At 49.2% G+C, this 23,599-nt stretch overlaps 1 protein-coding gene across 1 annotated transcript; it reads left to right on the top strand.

Moving 5' to 3' along the window:
* The first annotated feature begins 490 nt into the window (after positions 1-490).
* psme3ip1 (proteasome activator subunit 3 interacting protein 1) lies at positions 491-22,307 on the top strand. The gene is made up of 9 exons (XM_088939230.1): positions 491-549; positions 4,980-5,050; positions 5,653-5,789; positions 12,144-12,242; positions 14,190-14,311; positions 19,200-19,333; positions 19,741-19,805; positions 21,625-21,786; positions 22,026-22,307. The coding sequence occupies exons 3-9, from the start codon at positions 5,663-5,665 to the stop codon at positions 22,034-22,036; spliced, it is 720 nt and encodes a 239-aa protein (XP_088795356.1). The 5' UTR covers positions 491-549; positions 4,980-5,050; positions 5,653-5,662; the 3' UTR covers positions 22,037-22,307.
* The last annotated feature ends 1,292 nt before the right edge of the window (positions 22,308-23,599 follow it).

The following is a 23,599-nucleotide window of genomic DNA, read 5'->3' on the forward strand; positions in this document are numbered from 1 at the left end:
CGTTTCCGGGCCACCCTACACAAGTGGGGTCTCACTGATGACCCAACTTGCGAATGCGGCGATGGCAAGGAGCAGACGGCCGACCACATCCTATACTCCTGCCCTCGCTTCAGATGCCCCGGCAACTTTATCGATTTGGATGATGCCAGCCGCGACTGGCTGAGGCACCTGACTGCGACAATATAACTATGTAACTTCTGCATGTTAAGCTCATACGAATATATATTCAGTATTTTATATCGTACTCATTACGATATTAAGGCGTCCGGTAGACGTCATTGATGTAAAAAACAGCAACAACGAAGGAATAAACAAGTAAATCTCCAGTGAAGCAGATGACGTAAAATTTTGCGCTCTGTTGTTAAAAAAAATCTATTTTTCCGAGTAACGTCCAGAACATCACGGAAAAACATCTGAGAAAACAAACTACAAATCCCAGGATTCACTAGAGTCCAAAAGAAACGGAAACTAAATCGCCAGGAACTAACAGGGTCGCATGAGGAGAAAGGACGGTGTGTGTTTGGTGTGACACCAGACTTGCCGGAATAGGTAATATGTTTTATTTTTTATGTGTTAAGGATTTTATCTTCTTCTAAAGGAACATTTAAAAAAATCGACCATGCTGTGGCAATCGAGTGTTCTCAGCAGATCAGGGTGGTTACGTTGTCCTGTTAGATTACACGTTGCAGGGAGTACTGTTCCCCGAGTCATGCTGTAATGTGGGCTAACTGTGGAAAGACCCCGCAATGTTTGTTTCTCATTGTCGTTTACCGCGCTTGTTGTCTGTCTCTTTCGAATACTGAGTATATATTTTAAAAACCCCGTTAAGTGTCTTAGTCATTATGGACATTTTAAAGTTTGTGCTCATGCAAATTCCTACGGGAATAAAACTTCGTTTTTCCCAGCATCCGCTTCGGTTATTTAAAAGCTGCAAATTGTACTTGTCTTGGAAGGGGTTCGTGATGTTTGTGAAAACGGTGAAAAAAAAATTTATGTAAGTGTACGTTAATTCTTCAAATCGATTTCACACTATAGCAATTTTCATAAGGGATATTTTTATATTTGAGAATAATTTTTCGATTTGTCCTGACTTAGAAGGGTTTTACTGTTGTGAACCTGGGTACCTGTAATTATACCGACGTATTTCAACCCTAATATCGCTACTTATTTGTTTAGAAATATATCCAAGTAAACAGCATCGCGCTGTGCACAGGAGTGTGGCTTCTGGGATATAAGGTGAGGCTGCTGGATTCCAGGCCATCGGGATGCTTTGCTCTAGCTAATCCTGAACAATCGAGTGACCTGCAGCTCCAGGGTCAATCAAGGAGCTGTGCAGCACTGGAGTTCTGGACAGGTGACAGCCCTGCACTGGCCTGGAATCCAGGTGCCCAGCTTGATCCCCTCAATCTATAACATCAGAGTTTCAGAGGGTGAACTCTCCATTCTCCAGACACAACACCAGCAGTTGCCAAGTTGGCTTCAAGAATCCAGAGCTCCAGTCAGATCCCAGTGGAATCTTTACTTCAGAGATAGTCTGTCAACATCACACCGTGGTCCCAAGAAAAGAGCCGTTTTCTTTACACATCCAGGCTTCTCCTTTTGTCAGATCAGGCATCTCGAGGACTGGTGCGTCTGCAGGCTTTCAGTCCAGCTGGGCTTTTAATGACCCGAATCAGCTCATTATTGACTTAATTGGAGCAGTTTAACAGTGTCTTCCAGCGCTTTAGGTGCTGAAGCCTTAAAGTACGAGCTCCCAGTCCTGGGACCCGCACACCTGCTGGGATTTGTTCCAGCTGAGTCCTCAGTTATACAGTCAAACCCTTCATTAACTTAATAAGAATAATAACTGTTTGTTCCCAGCTCTAAAGTTAAACATGTTGGTGCTCTAACTCTTGTTATTGTAAGTGAAATAAAATCCCAAAATTGTGACTAGAAAGAGAATGAAAATATTCCAGTGACACAAATTCTTATATCAAGTAAGAGTTCAATGATCTAATGAAGGAGGGCTGGAATGAAAACCAACCAGGACCTTGTTGTCATTAAGTGACTTTAAAACTAATGTTAAATGATTGGATTGCTCCTTAATTACATAATTAACCCTGATGCTAAAGGTGACATTGATGGGGAGGTCCCATATCACTCATGGAGGGCCTTATGTTTCCTGGTTTATGTTTCAACCTGAGTAGTTGATTAAAACAATTAACCAAATTATTTTCTAGATTAAATATACAGGATTTTTAGAAGTCTTTTCAAGTTGATTACAAAGACATTCACTTCCTTGAAGGTGCAATTAATTATGAATCACCTGAGAGCCTGGTTACATGCATTACAATCATACAGCCAGCTCAATAATCAGAACAACTGTGTCACTGACACTAAACTCAGAAGACACGGGGCCCTCTGGGAAATGAGATGGATGATTGTGGATTAGCTGCAGCAAAAACCTGGACTTTCAACTCCAAAGCTGACTAAACCAAGGACTGGAGCTGGGGTTTTGAACCCTAGCTCTTGTTTTAGAACTGCTCTTGATTGAGGGGAGACAGTGTGAAATTCTGTATGGTAAGGTATTAGAAATGCTCAAGTTTAAACAGAATGTTTTTGAAACCAGGTACAGAAACAACTCGTAAACAAGCAAGATGATCACTTACGATCAAGATCACGGTTGCCAGCAGCCATATCACCCTGCAACTCACAACTGGCAGCCCACTGAAGCTCAGCAGGTGTGAGCCTGGTCAGTATCTGGATGGGAGACCTCCTGGGAAAAACTAAGGTTGCTGCTGGAAGAGGTGTTAGTGGAGCCAGCAGGGGGCAATCACCCTGCGGTCCATGTGGGTCCTAATGCCCCAGTATAGTGACGGGGACACTGTACTGTAAACAGGTGCTGTCCTTTGGATGAGATGTAAAACCGAGGTCCTGACTCTCTGTGGTCATTAAAAATCCCAGGGCGTTTCTCGAAAAGAGTAGGGGTGTAACCCCGGCGTCCTGGCCAAATTTCCCATTGGCCCTTACCAATCATGGCCTCCTAATAATCCCCCTCTATGAACTGGCTCCATCACTCTGCTCTCCTCCCCACTGATAGCTGGTGTGTGGGGAGCGTTCTGGCGCACTATGGCTGCCGTCGCATCATCCAGGTGGGGCTGCACATTGGTGGTGGTGGAGGGGATCCCCATTATCTGTAAAGCGCTTTGAGTGGAGTGTCCAGAAAAGCGCTATATAAGTGCTTATATAAGTGCAATTATTATTATTATTATTATTACTTACTGTTGGAGCAAAAACCAGCCGACCCCTCGGCAACACACTTTAAGAAAAGTGATGTTCGGCCTGTCTAGATAATTTTATTCCCAAAAGCTCACTGATCCAAAGATCTCATCTGCCATTTCTTGAAAGAAACTACTTTCAACAACATGCTCGGGCATCCTGTTACACACCCCCACATCCCTGTTTGTAAAGTACTACCTCCTGTCCTTATTCGCGCATCAGTGTAATTCCCACTTGTGTCTCTAGGTGGTCCTTGTTGGCGATTTTGAGGATTGTGTATCAGGTACCCTTGTAGTCCTTGAACAAGCTGAAAGAGTCAGTATGGATCTTTCCGCAGCAATATTTTTTGTATGTTGGTGACCAAAATTGAATGCAGTATTTTACACATCTTACTACACTGAGCAGTTTTTATATAAACTCCCTCGACTTGGATTCTACACATTTCTTAACTTTATATCCTGACAGTCTTGTGCTTTCTTGTTGCTTGTCCACCATGCCTGAACGATGAAATGCATTCCTACATAAGCAGCAAAGTCTTTGTCTTATGTAGCCTCTTCAAGCTCAGTGTTAGCTTTTTGATAGTTGTGATTTGCGATTTTACACGCTGAACTTGCCTGCATTAATTGTCATCTGCCAGATGTTCGCTCCGTCCTTTAGATCTGTTTTGCAGCTTCTATGGAAACGGGTGGCCTCTGTGAACGCGGCATTTTTGCGTGCGTCTAAATAGAGTTTACAGCTGTTACGAATGTTAGTAATATTCAGCTATTTACATTTTTGACAGGATAATGTGTAATTAACATTTTTAGTAAGCTATTTTTAGAGCTTTGTTTTGTATTTTGGCGGGAAAATATAGTTGAAATGTTAGAAAATTACCTCATCGCATCTTATGTAAAGCTATTGCATAACCGAGACAGAATCGTGAAGGGATTTCTCGGTCCTTTTTTGTTTTGTAAAAAATGTGGCGTGGTTTTGTTTATTTTGTTTCCGTGACCTACCAGCAGAGGGAGACGTTGAACCTTGAATGAGATCATCCTCGAACGAGCTCATGCCGTGTAATTTCGGGTGAATATATTAACGTCGTCAAGTTTAAAATAGTCTGAATATCTAAAATCTCCTTCGCATCTCTCCTTCTGTTTGTTTGCTGGAGGAACTATAGAACCTAGAGCACTAAATAAAAAAAAACAAATAGTATTGTGCACACGATATGCTACTTTTTTAAGAACGTCATATTAGCTGCTTCAGGATGTCACAGGAGACCTGAATGTGTTTATTTTCTGTGTGGTAATAAGTAGTGATTCAAGCGAGGACACCCCAGGGTGTGGTTTGGGGGCTCACGTAGCTCCGGGAGTCCTCGCTGCCCGGAGACCTGCGCCCCTCGGCAGAGCTGCAGGGCCGTCGGGCACCGGGGGAGGCGAACGGAGGCTGGAGAGACGCGTTTCTCGGAAACAAAAACGTCGGAACAAAGCAAAACAAGCAGAAAGAAATTCTGAACGCCTTGGCCTGTTCAGATTTGACATCAGAATGATTCATTCTCAAAGGTCAGGGGTCCTCAATTCGTGCTCATCACATTGCTGTAATTTTGAGCTCATGTGGTTTTCCTGCAGAGTGAATTCGCCGAAAGAGGCAGAGGAAATCTGGGTCCAGCCGGGCTGTATGGTGTTGGTGTTTGACACGGTTTTGTACAGACATGTAACCTGACCTCCCTTCTCCCTGCCTGACAGATTCCCCCAAGCTCTCTGCTGGACGGATGATTCCTTGAATTGGCCTGGACCAGCTGATCGAGATCACTCCAGTAAAGTCTCCTTCCTTCTCTTTTGACAGTGTGCTTCTGCTGCTACTGCTGAGAGCTGTATCTCAGCTTCTGAAAATCTAGTACGTGCCTGTAGGTCTGATTATCCAGGTCTGTATGGAAGCGACCAGCCCTTGTCCTGGGGGGTTGGTGCTCCTGCAGGATTTGTCGATATCTTTAATATACCAGCATCTAACAGCTGGTCGCGAGCGATATTAGTTTAGAGTTGTCCTGGAATGGAAACATGCAGGCCAGCTGGACTGCAGGAGCACGATTAGACACCCCTGCTCTAGAGAGTGGGATGAAGATGGTGATATGATCACACATCATGTTAATATGTCTAGATATTGGTGCACAAGTATAATATACTGTAGTTTTTAGTTCTGGTAGTGATAGACAAGTGGTTCGGAAAAAAAAATGGAGTGAATGTTGGCTTTGATTTGAGCTCAGTAATAAGTGTTGTTATTGTGAGATCTTATTGCAGCGCACAGGTTCAGTGCTTTACAGTGCTTTAAGGCCTTTTTGATGACAACATGGCACAGCAGTTTTCGGTGAGTCTGGGACTGCGGACCGGCCTCACCGGGAGACTGCCTGTCTGTGCGCAGGGGCGTCAGAATGGCGGAGGCTGGGGAACAGAACCTCTTCATCGGCCGCAAGTTCGTCTCGGAGGCGGAGCTGGACGAGCAGCGGAAGAGGCGGCAAGAGGAATGGGAGAAAGTCCGGAAACCCGACGATCCAGAAGGTAAAACGTTTTCCCTTGCAATATTTTTTTTTGCTGAATCTATATAAAAACAAACCTACAATGTGCTGTTTTTCGTGCTCCGGGCTCTTGGGCTCTTGGTGTTGTGTGGTGTTTGACTAAGACAGGGGTCCCCAGTGCTGCAGTGAGAGTGACAGGGGGGCCCTGGTCTAAGGTGTAATGACAGTGGAGCAGTATGTGTGCTGACCCTCATTACTGGGATCGTAGTCACGGCTCTGGAAGGCTGAGGCTCATCTAGCCTGGTTGGTCATTAGCGGTTAATTGATTCCAGGATCTTATCCATCCATTTCTTGAAAGAAACCAGGAGATCGACTTCGGCACTGTGGCTGGGCTGTTCCCCACTCCCGCAACCCTTTGGACAAAGACATGCCTGCTGTTCTTGGCTTTAAAAACACTTCAGAGTAGTTTCCTCTGTGTCCTGTGGTATGTGCTTCGCTGTTCATTCTGAAGAAGGGCGCTGGGTTGATTTTGTTAGTGCCTTTCAGGATTTTGAAGACTTGTATCAAATCCCCTTGAAGTCTTCTCTGTTCAGAACTAAAAAGGTTGAGTTCCTTCAGCCTGTCAGTACAGGACATTCCCTTAACCCCCCAGAATGTTTCTGGTTGCTCTTCTGCGGACTGATTTTAGTGCAGCAATATTTTCTTTAAATTCCAGGATAATTAAACAAAACATCATAGCATTTTGTTTGGCTTTTTAATTGCGTCCTCACATTGTCTGGAAGATTTAAGTGAGGTGTGAACATGAACAGCTGAGCCTTTTTCCTGAGTAAAACACTGACTCTGCTGGTGTCCCATTGAGCCACGTCCTTCCTGTGCACAGTCCCAGTCGAATACACAGCTGGTTAGTGGGTGGAAATGTGCATTGCTTTGGGAAAAGCCCCTACCATGTAAAAATGTGCAGGATGTACAGTTAATGGCTCTGGAGACACTCCAGGACTGAGAGCCAGTGCAGTGGAGCAGTACTCTCAGACCCCACACGTCCCAGGACTCCACTCTTACTGCCGCACTCTAATGGACAATACAGGAGCACTTATTGACATGAGGCTGTATTGTTCCAGAGAGAAACTTGAGAAAATGGGATAGAATAGTCTCATGGCCGTTCGTTTGTTCAGTTCAAGGGATTGTACCTTCCTTTGACATAATAGCAACAATGTGGGATCATATGGATGTTTCATTTCCTTAGAAGCATTCATATACCTGTTCATATACGATTTTCTGCTCGTGTGACCAATTTCCCAGGACAGCACAGTGAAGAGCAAGAGGTGCAGTACATGACTTTGTACAGCAGGAGGCAGTGTGGCACCTCTTGGCATTTGAGTGCTAACAAGGATCAGGATGATATTTTCTCGTAGAACTGGGGTGGTAGGGGGCTGTACTTTAATTTATACATGGCTAACAATCACAATAATCTGCACGGGGCTGTGTGAAAACCCCCTCTGTCACCTTGTTAAGCGGTGGCAAATTGAGTTAATCAAGGAAGGCAGTGTTAGTACAGACTCCTGCTGCAGCAATAACTGTCTTCCTGGTCCAGAGAGAAATATTACAATACTCCAGGGAAAGCATAGTGAAGATCTATACCATTTATAGATGTATATCATAGACCGATGTTGTGATAATATAGATAAATATCATAGTATCGTCCCTTTCATATTCAAGTGACAGATTTAATCATAATTGTAATAATAATAATTGCTTACACTTATATAGCGCTTTTCTGGACACTCCACTCAAAGCGCTTTACAGGTAATGGGGATCCCCTCCTCCACCACCAGTGTGCAGCCCCACCTGGATGATGCGACGGCAGCCATAGTGCGCCAGAACGCTCCCCACACACCAGCTCTCAGTGGGGAGGAGAGCAGAGTAATGAAGCCAGTTCAAGATGGGGATTATTATTAGGAGGCCATGATTGGTAATTTGGCCAGGACACTGGGGTAACACCCCTACCTCTATTTAATCCTATTTAATAAAAAACCCAGTGTTTTACCTATTGCTGCATCTCGGGTGACATAGTAATTTCTCTTGCCATCAGTCTTTGAGAAAGAGGCTGCATATGTACACTGTGGCTTTGCTTTTTTTTAACAAAGGCAGGGAATGCAGTAAGAAAACTACTTCTGCTGAACAGTAATCCATTGCTGTTACTTGTGGAAAAATGAAACTCACGCCGTTATGAATTAGAACACATTTCCGAAGGAGTAAAAAGCAGAACAGAATAGCAGTCAATTATCTCAGCGCGACGCCATGCGCCTGTTTGAAATAAGTCTCTGCTGTCTGGCCTCTGTGGATCCAGCTGCCTGTGCTGGGGCCTCACAAGCTCACCAAAGCCAGAGAGACCCATTTGGGCTCAGGCGAGCAGAGAGTGGCCTGTGTATGTGACTGCAAGAGCACCGCAGCTGCAGGCTCTGGAAGTCTTTCAGCAAGAAATAAAATGAACTTGTCCCATTAAGGAATGCAGACCTGCTCTCCCTCAAGTATAGTCCCAGTGCCTTTCCTGTGGCCAGCAGCTATATCACCTTACAGCTCACAACTGGCAGCCCACTGGAGCTCAGCAGCTGTGAGCCTGGTCAGTACCTGGATGGGAGACTCCTGGGAAAAACTAAGGTTGCTGCTGGAAGAGGTGTTAGTGGGGCCAGTAGGGGGCGCTCACCCTGCAGTCTATGTGGTTCCTAATGCCCCAGTATAGCGACAGGGACACTATACTGTAAAAGGGCGCTGTCTTTCGGATGAGACGTAAAACTGAGGTCCTGACTCTCTGTGGTCATTAAAAATCCCAGGGCGTTTCTTGAAAAGTGTAGGATTGTTACCACGGTGTCCTGGCCAAATTTCCCCCTGGCCTTTACCAATCATGGCCTCCTAATAATCCCCATCTCTGAACTGGCTTCATCACTCTGTTCTCCTCTCCACTGAGAGCTGGTGTGTGGGGAGCGGACTGGTGCATCATCCAGGTGGGGCTGCACACTGGTGGTGGTGGAGGGGATCCCCATTACCTGTAAAGTGCTATGAGTGGAGTGTCCAGAAAAGGCATATGCATCAGTTCCTACAGGAGGTGAAGTGCTTTTTGCTCTCTAATGTTCTCTAATTCTAATAAATGACCTGATGTGCTATATTTTCATGCTGCAGATGCCTTGTGTATTTACGTCAGAGCTCGTTTTAAGCTTTATTGTATGCTTAATAACTTACTTAATACTCAAAATACTTAATAATATGTCACACAGCTTCACCGTTATGAAATTAATTTGCAAACACACAATTGCTAATACAGTTAACTGCAGCAGCTGCCACATGTGACCTAAAACAGACATCACTTTCAAGCCTTTTCAACCCCAATGCAAATGTGATGAAAATATCCTGTGATTAATTCATACTGGTAATGAATGACACGTCACTGGGTATGACTTTGGAAAAAGAGTACGATTTGGAGCCAGATGTAATGGCAACAGATATTCTCTCTCAGTTACCACACACTTGTAAGATGTTCCTGCTCTGAGGAGCACCTGCTGGTGTTGGATATTTTAAAGGAGACCTTCAGAAACGGCACTACTGAGAGGATGCTTTAAAGGGGAAAGATTTCGAGCCCTGCTTTTGTTTTTATTTTATGTGTTATGCGTTAGTGCATGACCTGCCTTGTGCGCAACTCCTTAATAATGGATCTGATCGATGCGGTGTTACTGGTGCTTGTGCTGGCCTGACTCCCAGTCAATGAGGGAGGAAGGGGTGCCTCTGCTGCCTGGCGGGGTGTGATGGGGTCACCCGGGCTGGTGCAGAGCCACTCTCTCTCTCCTGCCTCTACTGCAGCGCTGGCAGCTGCTCCGCTATTTGCACATCCAGGGTTTCATCCCTGGTAGTAATTCCACAAGGTAAGCATGCTGGTTAAAGTGATTCACCTCCTTAATGACATGTACACTAGTGATGTAGTTAACCGTGGGAACAAAGGAGCAAATTTCTGATGACAGAATTGCAGGTTTGAGAAGGTACACTCATCGCCTGATTATATTTCAGGTTGTCTCAGCAACTTCATTTGAAAGCCCACAGATTAAACATTCTCCTACTCTAAGGAGTTCCGGTTAATGTCCACAGCTTGGTGCTTTCTCTGCATTTGGCTTGCTAAGCACTGAATCACGCTGTGGTCATCAAAGTTCGTTTTCCTTTCGTGGGGATTCTGACATGGCTAGGAAACACTGACAGAGTGTGACCTCCTGTGCTCTCGAACCCTGCCCTGGACCTGCAGCCCTGCAGTGTGACAAGCCTGCAGCCTGCGGGCCAGCTCAGTGTCTCCGCTCTCGGACTGTTCACATTTTCATCTCAGCATGAAGAGCTGCAGGCCAGATGTCTAATCGCCCATCGTTTCTGCCTTCTCTCTGCCAGCTTTGCAACTGGTGATTGTGTGATTGATAATTGAGAGTTTTGGAGACATAATTAGCCAATTGTGGTTGATTTTGGTTTGGGTAGATGGTGATGAAAACTCAGTAGAAGACGGTCATTTAACATTTGCTCAATAGATCATTCTTTTCTTCTTAGTCTTTAAATGTAAACTTCTAGTTTCCATTTTTTATGTTCTAAGTCATTCCCATTTGTATTCAGTCCAGCGGATTTGTGTAGGTTTGAAATGGTTTCAAGCAAACATGAGAAAGCCAGCCCAGGACATCTGCATATTTGTCCTGGGTTCTTCAGATGGGGCAGTTGTTCTGACTGTTAAAAGCTGTGACTTCTGGGGCTTTCAGTGAGAGCCAGAGCAGAAATACAGTTCAGTACTCTGCAGCTTAGAAGACCACAATAAATAGATGTTCAACAGAAATACAAATGAGGGATTATTGACAGTATTGAGTTGGGGAGCTATGGCTATGAAGCCAGTTCAGAGATGGGGATTATTAGGAGGCCATGATTGGTAAAGGCCAGGGGGAAATTTGGCCAGGGCACCGGGGAAACACCCCTGCTCTTCTCGAGAAACGCCCTGGGATTTTTAATGACCGCAGAGTCAGGACCTCGGTTTTATGTCTCATCTGAAGGATGGAATCTTTTTACACTGTAGTGTCCCTGTCACTGCACTGGGGCATTAGGACCCACACAGACCACAGGGTGAGCGCCCCCACTAACACCTCTTCCAGCAGCAGCCTTAGTTTTTCCCAGGAGTCTCCCATCCAGGTACTGGCCAGGCTCACACTGCTGGGCTCCAGTGGGCTGCCAGCTGGGAGCTGCAGGGTGATATGGATGCTGGCTAGAACACACAGAAGTGCTCAGCGAACGCCAGGGCGAACGGGGAGCAAGCGCTCGGACCGGGCTCCTGCCTCCTGGGCTGGGCGAGCGCTGATCGCCAGGCTGCTCTGAGTGCCGGGTGCCGCTGCTCGCTGCGCTGTAGAGGAGGCGCGACAGCCGCGCTGGGGCAGAGGGCTGTGGGGCAGAGCCCCTCGCTCCACCGCTCGCACGCTCGTCAGAGCTCCATGCCTGACGAGTGCGGCGCCGGGCCGGTCCGAAAGCCGACCCAGTCGTGCGACCCCCTAGAAGTGAGTGAGGTGTCAAACTCTCGCCGGCCTGTTAGTGGGAGCGAGGCGTGTGTTTCTCGGAAGGAGAAAAGTCCGTGCTGGAGAATTAGCACAGGCGAGTGGGCACAGGGCAAGCTCTGTCTGCAGGAGAGAGGGGTGAGATGAGAGGTGCTGAGCCCTGGTCCTCTGTCTCGCTGTTTTCTGGCGCGTGGGAGGGCAGAGGATGCACTGCTGCGGTTTCTGCAGCACTGTCCTGCAGCTGACTCTCCTCCCTCCTGCCTGTTTTGTGTTTCTGAGAGGGGAGAGGCCCAGGTGTGGCGTTTCAGCAGAGCCTGAATAATAAAAGTAATTTTATTCTTGACTGAACTCTGGCGATGACCGAGGAGCTCTGTGTCTCTGTGCTCTGAAGAGTGCGGCGTTTATTTTGAATGATAAAAGCAATGTTTCTAGTTGTGGCATTGGCTGGCTATAACAGCAGCTCCTTCCCTACTACTGAGGAACCTCTGTGTTTTCAGACCTGTATCTGTTTTCTTTTCCTGGGGTCTATTGTAAAGTGCTCATGCAATATTTACCTAAAGGCTTTCTGCTTAAATGCTTCAAGTTTTATCCTGAAATGCTGACACCTCTCAGTAAAGCCTGAATCTGGTCTCGCTGTTCTAGAGATATTTTACCAGCTGTGAATCAGACCTCAAAGCCATGTGGTTTAATTGGTAAGTGGAAGAAAATTACAAGCACATCTTGCCTCTTTTGAAATGTCAGGATCAAGGCTACTGGAGACATTTCAGGCACAGAGGGGAGTTTCCGAATGAGCCCGTGAGTTTTCAGGCCTGCGGCTATGTGCTTGTGTGTCCGTCCTGCAGAGTGCCCGGAGGAGGAATATGACCCGCGATCGCTGTACGAGCGGCTGCAGGAGCAGAAGGAAAAGAAGCAGCAGGAGTACGAGGAGCAGTACAAATTCAGTAAGCGGCCTCTGTCCTGAATGTCACACCAGCACAGATACAGCCCCAGAAGAAACCCGTGTGTTACCCAGTTCACAAACACAAATTTACCAATTAATCGGTCAGCCAGCAATTTTAGATGTGCAGCTCTCCAGTCAGTCATGAAGTCGGCATCTGTCTCGTGTCATTTCCATTTCCAGTGCATGCTTTGTGCACGTGCATCGCCTCTCTCTTACCCCAGAGGAAACATTGTCATTAAAGCCTCATTTGAATGGATAGGTTTGCAATGAATGTGTTAGCGGAACCTGCTTGTCTTCTTTTTCCATGGGGTGCTTTCAAAGCCCCAGGGGTGTGGTAGCACCCCTGCTGGATGCTCGTCTGCTCTACAGATGAATGGGTGTAGAAATGGCTAGAGCAGTGGTTCTCAAACTTTTTGGACCAAGTACCACCCCTGAACAAACCAGAGCATCCAAGTACCACCTACAAGTCATCTTCTCATAGGAACCCCAGAAATTCTCAATGACCAACATGAGTGTACGTGCACATACTCACACATACATATAATAAATATTATAATAATAAACTTTATTTGATATAGCGCCTTTAAAGGTGGCTTCTCAAAGCGCTTTACAGAAAAAAAACAAAAGTTAAAAATAAACAATAAAAAAGCACTATTTCAGTGAGAGGGGTGAGTCTGTTTAGTTGAGCAAAGCAGATGTGAATTTATTTTTCGAGCCTTGATACAATTCACAACAGAGTCGAACAGATTTTAAATTGTCAGGCATTTTCTTGATGGCCAAGGCCTCGCGGTGGATGCTGCGGTGCGTCCACTTCATATCTGGAGCAACCTCTCTAATTCGTGCAACTACACCGCTGTGTCGGCTTGTCATCGCTCTGGCACCGTCTGTAAAAACTCCGACGTATTTTTTCCAGTTGATGCCATTCTCTTCGGTAAATTCATCCAGAAGCTGAAATATGTGCTCTCCTGTAGTTCCTGTTGGTAGCGGCTTATAGAACAGAAAGTCTTCATGGGACATACCCTCAAACTCGTATCTAACGTAAAAGAGCAAATTGGCCAAATCAAAGGCATCTACAAGCTCTGTGTCCACTCAGGTATTAGCGCGCGCTATATCGTAGTACCTGGACTGTGTATTCGACATGTGTTAAATTAGAAAATATGAAAACCTGTCCCGATTTTTCAGTGCACACAACAAAGATCCAGGGTCATATGGCGTACCACTCGGGGTACGTGTACCATAGTTTGAGAACCACTGGGCTAGAGGAAGCTCCTGCACATATAACATATAACATATAGTTGGAAGGGAGAGAAGCAGTAAATCTGAAGTGTGATCTGCTGCTTGAACAAATGGCAGTACAACTGGAGAGTGAAATCTGGCTCCTGTTCCGTTCTTCACTTTCTCATATAGTGGGTGAGGTTAAAAAACAATTTGGTGATCCTCTCAGAACTGCAGATTTTCGTCAGATTCGCTTGGAGAAGACTGAGCTGTCACGTAATCCCATGCTGACAGATGGGTGCTGTAAGCAGCACCCTGTCAGCCAGGGCTGTCGGCCCCCCAGCACCTGTTGTTCTTGTGAATTATGACTGTTTGTTGGCGAGAGCTAATTAACCACACTGAGTCACTGTCCCTGGCTGACAGGCTGGGGCCAGCCTCCCGCTGCCTTCCTGTCTCAGGGCCTGCGCCGCGTTCGCCGCACCAGGCGAGCTCCCCGACCCCTCGCCGGGAGTCGTGGTGCGCAGGAGCGAGGGCGTCCGCCCCAGGGCAGTGTGGGAAATGTGCTGTGGTGTCTCTCCGGCTCTTCCCCAGTGTATGGCCGGGGGTTAATGGGTGTCCCCTGAGGGCGGTGATGGCAGGGAGGAGAAAAGAGAGTGTGGGGGGGTGGGGGTGGGGGTGGTGGAGAGAGCAAACCCGGAGCGACAGTGACACCCGCCATGATGTCTCCATTCAGAAAACATGGTCAAGGGCCTGGACGAGGATGAAACTCATTTCCTGGACGAGGTTTCCAGGCAACAGCTGCTGCTGGAGAGGCAGCGCAGAGAGGAGGACATGAAGGAGCTGAAGGAGTACAGAATATCCTTTCTGACGGGCTGGGGGCTCCCCGGACCCCCCTGTAGGGCTGCTGAGTGGGGATCAAACTGGTGAGGGTAACAACGTGAGTGAGCAGACTACCTTTCCCAAATCTCACATCTTACATTCACTATACATAGTATTTTTTCCTCTGGAAGCACATGATTTTCCAAAAGTTGTGGGCCCCGTTTAAAATTATTCTGTAGTATTTTTTGTTTTTTTATATTAAATATCCTCCTCCTGAGGTCCCATCCTTATCCACAAGGGCGGCGAAAGTGTTCCTCCAGAAGATGGGGATGTGATTAGGGATGAAGGGCAGCAAGGCTGCAGTGGAGACCTTCCTACTCCTGTAAATAGCCTCTTTATTTCTCTCTCACTCTCTCTAATGCCCGGCTGAAATTACACAAGAAAATGTTTGCTTTTTTCAGAGCTTGTCCAGGATGCAGGCCCTGCGCCTGACAGCCTGGCGCTGAGCTGCCTTTGAACCCCACAGTCCTGGCGGTTGCTATGGGAACTAATTGAGCCGCGAACGCACACGTTATTGTCACCCGCGTGACGACACCATCTAGAGCGCCTCATGCAATTTATTCTACAAATAAACACGAGGGCTGTGAGCTTGTTTCATTTCAGAGAGTGTTATCTCTACCTTTATCATCATGAAATTGAAGATCCCTTTGGATCGTATTTGAGAAAGTCCAGTTATTTTTGCATTATAGTCCACACCGAGCAACAAAGTCAATGGTGATATTCTAGGTTTAAAGTTGTTTTTGGAAGCATTTTTTACAACTGTCTGTCCTGTGCGTGTTCCTCCCATCGGCTTGTCCCCGGACTGAGCTGTGTTCTGTATCCCTGTATCCCTGTGGTTTCAGGCCCAGCGGCCTGTCCCCGGACAGAGCTGTGCGCTGTATCCCTGTATCCCTGCACCCCCCTGTATTCCTGTATCCCTGTGGTTTCAGGCCCAGCGGCCTGTCCCCGGACAGAGCTGTGCGCTGTATCCCTGTATCCCTGTGGTTTCAGGCCCAGCGGCCTGTCCCCGGACAGAGCTGTGCGCTGTATCCCTGTATCCCTGCACCCCCCTGTATTCCTGTATCCCTGTGGTTTCAGGCCCAGCGGCCTGTCCCCGGACAGAGCTGTGCGCTGTATCCCTGTATCCCTGTGGTTTCAGGCCCAGCGGCCTGTCCCCGGACAGAGCTGTGCGCTGTATCCCTGTATCCCTGCACCCCCCTGTATTCCTGTATCCCTGTGGTTTCAGGCCCAGCGGCCTGTCCCCGGACAGAGCTGTGGGCTGTATCCCTGTGGTTTCAGGCCCAGCGGCCTGTCCCCGGACAGAGCTGTGGGCTGTATCCCTGTGGTTTCAGGCCCAGCGGCCTGTCCCCGGACAGAGCTGTGGGCTGTATCCCTGTGGTTTCAGGCCCAGCGGCCTGTCCCCGGACAGAGCTGTGAGCTGTATCCCTGTATCCCTGCACCCCCCTGTATTCCTGTATCCCTGTGGTTTCAGGCCCAGCGGCCTGTCCCCGGACTGAGCTGTGAGCTGTATCCCTGTATCCCTGCACCCCCCTGTATTCCTGTATCCCTGTGGTTTCAGGCCCAGCGGCCTGTCCCCGGACAGAGCTGTGAGCTGTATCCCTGTGGTTTCAGGCCCAGCGGCCTGTCCCCGGACAGAGCTGTGGGCTGTATCCCTGTGGTTTCAGGCCCAGCGGCCTGTCCCCGGACAGAGCTGTGCGCTGTATCCCTGTATCCCTGTGGTTTCAGGCCCAGCGGCCTGTCCCCGGACAGAGCTGTGCGCTGTATCCCTGTGGTTTCAGGCCCAGCGGCCTGTCCCCGGACAGAGCTGTGAGCTGTATCCCTGTGGTTTCAGGCCCAGCGGCCTGTCCCCGGACAGAGCTGTGGGCTGTATCCCTGTGGTTTCAGGCCCAGCGGCCTGTCCCCGGACAGAGCTGTGCGCTGTATCCCTGTATCCCTGTGGTTTCAGGCCCAGCGGCCTGTCCCCGGACAGAGCTGTGCGCTGTATCCCTGTGGTTTCAGGCCCAGCGGCCTGTCCCCGGACAGAGCTGTGCGCTGTATCCCTGTGGTTTCAGGCCCAGCGGCCTGTCCCCGGACAGAGCTGTGCGCTGTATCCCTGTGGTTTCAGGCCCAGCGGCCTGTCCCCGGACAGAGCTGTGCGCTGTATCCCTGTGGTTTCAGGCCCAGCGGCCTGTCCCCGGACAGAGCTGTGCGCTGTATCCCTGTATCCCTGTGGTTTCAGGCCCAGCGGCCTGTCCCCGGACAGAGCTGTGCGCTGTATCCCTGTGGTTTCAGGCCCAGCGGCCTGTCCCCGGACAGAGCTGTGCGCTGTATCCCTGTGGTTTCAGGCCCAGCGGCCTGTCCCCGGACAGAGCTGTGCGCTGTATCCCTGTGGTTTCAGGCCCAGCGGCCTGTCCCCGGACAGAGCTGTGCGCTGTATCCCTGTGGTTTCAGGCCCAGCGGCCTGTCCCCGGACAGAGCTGTGCGCTGTATCCCTGTGGTTTCAGGCCCAGCGGCCTGTCCCCGGACAGAGCTGTGCGCTGTATCCCTGTGGTTTCAGGCCCAGCGGCCTGTCCCCGGACAGAGCTGTGCGCTGTATCCCTGTATCCCTGTGGTTTCAGGCCCAGCGGCCTGTCCCCGGACAGAGCTGTGCGCTGTATCCCTGTATCCCTGTGGTTTCAGGCCCAGCGGCCTGTCCCCGGACAGAGCTGTGCGCTGTATCCCTGTGGTTTCAGGCTGCAGTAGCCTGGTGCTGCTCAGGCGGAGAGCCGGCTCGTTGCAGGGTGCGTCCACCTGGACTTCCTCGGAGAGGAATGTTGTCTTGAATGAGTCTTACTAAAGGAAATCATGTGAGTGAGATTGTGCATGTTTGTGGTTTTCAGCCATGCTTGGAAATGTTCAGCATTGGTTTTTTCATTCAAAGCGTGGTGAGGATGTAGGAGCCTTGCCTGCCTGTTCAGTGACAGCTCCTGAAGTAACTGACGTTGTCCTTCACTAAATAATATACCCGTAAGGGGCTCGGCGGTTATTAACGATGGCGGAGTGTTCCATTTAATTAAAAGACAAAAAAGAGACAATAATTAGGTGCTTTGTGTAGCTCCGCAGCCTTTTGTGAGTGAATTAGTCATGAACCCGGTGAAAGAGGAGGGACAGCTCCCTAAGTGTGGGGAGCGTTTACTCTCTGCAGCTTTACAATGGCTGTCACAGTTATTAAAAGGTGTCAGGAGTGTATGAAATGAATTGCTTTTTCTTCCTTTTGTATCCCCAGGCAGTAATTTCTCACAGTGTTGTAGACTGGGTTTAACATGAACCCAGATTAGTCATTTTCGCCTGCTCACATTGAAACAAAAGATATCTCTGAATTGTTCAGCCTATGTTCAATCCTCCTGTATAAAAATGTGTGTTGATCTGGTCTTCTTTTATGTCACGCAGCCATGCATGTTGCAGTACTTCGTGTTTTCTGTTTTCCATTAAAGGAGTGGGTTTTGTTTTGTGGGAGTTATTTTTCCAGCTCTGTGGGTCAGCAGTGCCTGTGAAGCTAGCGCCTATAGAAACGGTCACCGGAAGAGTGTCTCACCTGCTTCAGTCCGGCTCAGGGCACTTGCAGTCATGTGTTTGCTGTGAGGCTTGCACGCCTGGTGTGTGTTTGAAGTGCGGCTCGTGTGCCTAGTGTGTGATTGCTGTGGGGCCCTTGCGCGCCTGGTGTGTGTGTGTGTGTGTGTGTGTGTGTGATTGCAGTGGGGCCCTTGCGCGCCTGGTGTGTGTGTGTCTGCAGTGAGGATCCCGCGAGCCTGGTGTATGTGTGTCTGCAGTGAGGGTCCCGAGCACCTGGTGTGTGTGTGTGTGTGTGTGTGTGTGTGTGTGTGTGTGTGTGTGATTGCAGTGGGGCCCTTGCGCGCCTGGTGTGTGTGTGTCTGCAGTGAGGATCCCGCGAGCCTGGTGTATGTGTGTCTGCAGTGAGGGTCCCGAGCACCTGGTGTGTGTGTGTGTGTGTGTGTGTGTGTGTGTGTGATTGCAGTGGGGCCCTTGCGCGCCTGGTGTGTGTGTGTCTGCAGTGAGGATCCCGCGAGCCTGGTGTATGTGTGTCTGCAGTGAGGGTCCCGCGTATCTGGTGTGTCTGTGTGTCTGTCTGCTGTGAGGCTCCCACGTGCCTGGTGTGTGTGTGTCTGCAGTGAGGCTCCCGAGCACCGTGTGTGTGTGTGTGTGTGTGTGTGTGTGTGTGTGTGTCTGTGTGTCTGTGTCTGTGTCTGCAGTGAGGCTCCCAAGCGCCTTGTGTGTGTTTGTGTGTTTGTGTGTGTGTCTGCAGTGAGGCTCCCGAGCGGGCGGTGTGTGTGTGTGTGTGTGTGTGTGTGTGTGTGTCTGCAGTGAGGCTCCCGAGCGCCTGGTGTGTGTGTGTGTGTGTGTGTGTGTGTGTGCGCGCGTGTGTGTCTGCAGTGAGACTCCTGAGCGCCTGGTGTGCGTGTGTGTCTGCAGTGAGGCGCCCGCACGCCTGGTGTGTGTGTTGCAATGAGGCTCCTGCTCCTCGTGGTTGTGTGTTTCAGTGAGGCTTATGCCCCTGGTGTGTGTATTTGCATTGAGGCGCTCGCGTGACTGGTGTGTGTGTAGTGAGGCTCCCGCGGGCCTGGTTTGTGTGTGTGTGTGGTAAGGCTCCCGCGGGCCTGGTGTGTGTGTGTGTCTGCAGTGAGGCTCCTGTGCGTCTGGTGTGTGTGTGTGTGGTGAGGCTCCCGCGGGCCTGGTGTGTGTGTGTGTCTGCAGTGAGGCTCCCATGCGCCTGGTGTGTGTGTTTGCAGTGAGGCGCTCGCGCACCTGGTGTGTGTGTGTTTGCAGTGAAGTGTGTTCATTCTGTTTTTTTGCCCTTTTGAATTCTGTCCTTAACCCGGCGGCTCACAGCGCTCTGGCGAAGCTGCCAGCAGACTCTGAGAGCAGGAAGGACCCCGAGAAGAAAGCCGTGTCCAAGCCAGCTGACAGTAAGAGCTCCTTCTCACAGGCCCGGCTGCTGGCGGGCGCAGTCAAGAGGCGAAGGTACGATCACTCCGGCCGGAAACCGCCACTCGCTCTGTGAGTCTGTAAGCTCCCTTGAGCCACTGAACTGCAAGCCTTTTTGCGAATACAAAGTGTACTGTTCATGTCTTATGGGCAGCTGGTTAAGAGTCTGTTTCTATTAACAGCTTTACAGGCAGACAAAGTAACATTGATTGAGAATGTTTGAGCTATAAAGATCGCATGTATTCCTTCGTCATCTTAACATTAATAATTTATTTAGCCAATGCTTTTATCCAACAAGACTCATGTGTACACCCTTTCACACAGCTGGGGATTCTACTGAAGTAGCCTGAGTGAAACCCCTTGCTCAAGGGCACAACAGCTATGCCCCACCTGGGACTTGAACCCACAACCCCCCCCCCCTGTGTCTGCTCTGTGCCTTTCAGCTCCGACTCCTCAGACACTGCGAAGAAACAGAGGCTGGAGACGGAGGAGCCGGGCAGTGAGCCAGGTGATGGGTCTTTGGGTGTGGCTCGGTGTGGGACGGGCGTGGCTTGGTGTGAGGTGGGTGACAGCGCCCAGCTGACCTGAGGGGGCTATCCACGAGAGACCAGCTGGGCACACTGAGATCATTCAGTGTTCGAAATCAACAGCGCGACTGCCTCCTGGTTGCCATGCCATTCTTCACAATCCACAGAAGAGTGAGGCAGGTGCTAAATACTTCAGTGTAGACTGTAGCAGGATAATGTTCCCAGGCTGCCAGTAACGCAGTTCTGGAAGTGAAGCTGCTGTCAGGTGTGAAGACCTCTTCCTTAATCCCTTAATCTGTTCATGAAGCACTGCCTTCTTGCTTGTATTTAGAGCTTCTTTTTATATTTCAATATTAGTTATGTCTTATTGAAGAAGTTTTTTTGCTTTGGAAGAGTTTTAAAGAGCTGTCTGAAAAATGCATTTTAAATTAAGATAAGTGAAGAGTTCAAGCCCTTAAGAACAATTCGCTGTGATTTCCGAGAACCTTTTAATCAGTGCAGCGTTTTAAAATGTGCGGGTTTGAAATGTGTAATTAGTAGCAGTCAGCCCGGCCCCCTCGCGGCCCCTGTGAGTGACAGGTGAGTGACAGGTGGGCTCGGCTCTGTCACTCAGGCTCTGCCTGGCCCAACACACAGCACCGGCTGTCTGCACTGCTGGGGCGTCACACAGCGCTGAGCAGGGCTGAGCTCTTCACACATTATCGTCCTGCTCCAGGAAAGGGTCAGGCATGATTTCCTGGCCCATGTATAGGAGGGATTTCCTTTAAAAACCTTGGAAAATGATCAAAGCCAAAGTCTTTGGGCTTTATTTCACACGTGGAATGAGAAAAACTGGAGTTGAGCACTCAAGTGTATCTAAGCACCGAATTGAGGCAAATATTTAGATATTTTAAGCTCAGTATGTTATTTAGATTTTTGTAATTCATCAGTGATCACTGACCACCCAGCGCCTTCTGCAGGTGGGAGCTGGGAGAAACCGGGCATCTGCAGTTGCTGTAACATTCGTATCTATTTATCCTTCTTTGTTGGAAGCGGGAAGGAGCCTGTGTCTTTGCTGGTGGGGCCTCTGAGCGACAGTTTGTCAAGAACACCAGTCAGGAGCACCATTAAAGGAGATCAGGGTTTACTTCAGTCATACAGGAAGACTTAAGAACTTCACAGCTGCCAGGTCCTCCAGTTCACATTGGTGACAGTACTGATCCTTAATTGTGGAATTGGTCGTTAACACAGTGGCTCATTAGGCATTGAGGAACCCGCAAAGTCAAACAAGGTCCTGTGCTTTGCGCTGAGGGAAGTTGTGGCTCTGGAGCCCAAAAACAGGCCTGCAGGTTTTACAGGAGTATTATGGGTAACTAAAAGGCTGTAGGTTCGAATCCCAGGTGAGACACTGCTGTTGCTTCACCTGAACTGTCTCAATAAAATACACAGCCATATAAATGGGTACTAATGTACTGTAATTTTGGGTAAACACAAAATAAATATAAAAACTAAATAAATTAGCAGTATTTGTAGTGGTAAAGTCTGTGGTTTAGTCAGTGAAAACTGGAGATCGATCAGATATTGGCCTTTAAAACCAATTCCCTGCGTAGGTGTTACTATATTCATTGACTGATTGGACAGTTAACGAGCTGGTGATCGCAGTGGTGCAGTGGGATGAACTGGGAAGCGTGTTCCGTTTATGCTGGTCCGGGATGTAGCGCCTTGGCGATGCGTGTCCGAGGCACACGATGAGCTCGTTAATAACGGCTGCGGGAAGCCTGACTGCCCGGCTCGCGGCTGTTCTCTCGTTCTGTCCTCCAGAGAAGCAGCGCGGGGAGCGGGCGGCGAGGGAGGCCGGCGGCGGCGGCGGCGGACGGGGGGCCGTGGTGCACCGGCCCGCCGCCGCGGTGTGCGTTGGCATCCTGCCCGGCCTGGGCGCGTACTCGGGCAGCAGCGACTCCGAGTCCAGCAGCGACAGCGAAGGTACCGTGTGCGCGGCGGGGAACATCCTTTCCTCAGTGTTCCATTCAAAGCACCACCCCGAGACCCCCTGAGCCCAGAGCGCATTGCCTGTGCTGCTGTCGCTGTCCCGTTTGCTGCTGCTGTTGCTGTGAGCCATGCTGACGCATCACCCCCACTGTGTCTAACATCCCATGTGTTACATTCCATGCAGTTTAACCTATGGCACCCCAGCGCCAACAGAGGATTTTCACATTTTGCAGAGATAATGTGACTGAAGGGACATTTAAGTTCACTGAGGACTCAAGCAAGAGGAAGACGCTGAGCTCTTATAAAAGCCACCTCTTAAACTAAGGAATACAACATGAGCTGAGGAGGATGAAAGATGTTAAGACCCTTTTTTTTCTCTAAAGCTGCACATTTGTGTGCTGGGAGTTTTGTTTTCTTTTGTATGAACAGTTCCGTGTGTACAAACAACCCCTGTCAGCTTTATGAGTGTGAGGTCGACACCTGGAAAAAACGAATAAAAACAAATTTGTAATGTATGTTGCCAGCTTTTTTTTTTAATCCACAAAGTAAGGGAGTCTGTTTTGGGTGCAGGACCAGCACAGTTGGTCAAATGCAGCTAAAGGAAAACCGTAAAAAATAGTCCAAGCAAAACGTCCTTTTGCAAAACTAAGTGCATGGTTCGGGTAATTAAGGCCATGACTACCAATAACTGCAGAGTAAATGCAGAATGATTAAACAAATTTGTGTTAGCAGATACAGTACTGCACTTAAACTACCCCAAGCACTGCATTTGTGTGATAAACCAGTGTATCGAATTTGAATCAGAGAAACTTTAGGACTGTCTGCTCTCTGCCAAGCTGTTGCAACTGGCTGATCTCCTGGGATACTGATCCATTGCGATGAAGCTTTCAGTATGCATGTGCTGCTAATTGAAATCATACAGCAGAGGCTTCAGTGAAGGGCTGTTGAACGGGTGCTGCTGAGCACTGCTGTCCAGTGCAGTGCTCCGCCCCAGGTGGAGTTCTGTGGAGAGAGAGGGGGCGCGCCTGTGTCCAGAGCTCAAGAGCACAACAGGGACGCTCTGCCAATCCAGGTGAGCCCAGGGGTGCTCAGAACCTGCGTGATGGGGGGGGGGGGGGGGGGTGTCCTTCGGAGAGGGGTTGCTTGCATTTAAGAGGTAAGAAGAATTTTTCTGTGATTTGTTGTGCAGGAATTTTGATCATGCACATGTGATCTGACTCTGACAGTGTAGCTCTTTTGAGACATGCCAGTCAACCCCCCCTCCCCCAATCCCTTGCACCCCCAGTTCCTGTGCCCTCTGTGACCCCCCCCCCAACACAGGTCACGGACTACAAGAGCTGGGCCAGTGATCCACAGCCATGTGTACCGCCCCGCCCCACAGAGCTCACTCCCCTGGTCCAGTGTCCATTACGCTCTGACCCTACACCTATATTAGAGCACCGAGACTCCCCAAGTGCCGGAACCACCCTTGGGATGAGACGTAAAACCGAGGTCCTGAGTCTCTGTGGTCATTAAAAATCCCAGGGCGTTTCTTGAAAAGAGTAGGGGTGTAACCCTGGTGTCCTGGACAAATTTACTCAATGCCTTTACTAGTCATGGCCTCCTCTCTGAACTGGCTTCATCACTCTGTTCTCCTCCCCACTGAGAGCTGGGGTGTGGTGAGCGTACTGGTGCACTCTGGCTGCCGGCGCATCATAGAGGTGGGGCTGCACACTGGTGGTGGAGGGGATCCCCATTACCAGAAAAGCGCTGTATAAGTGTAAGAATTATTGAGACTTGCTTCGTAACAGATTCTCCCAGTGAATAG

The sequence above is a fragment of the Atractosteus spatula genome, chromosome 21 (assembly GCF_055471065.1).
Source record: "Atractosteus spatula isolate fAtrSpa1 chromosome 21, fAtrSpa1.hap1, whole genome shotgun sequence".
In the NCBI taxonomy this organism is placed as follows: domain Eukaryota; kingdom Metazoa; phylum Chordata; class Actinopteri; order Semionotiformes; family Lepisosteidae; genus Atractosteus; species Atractosteus spatula.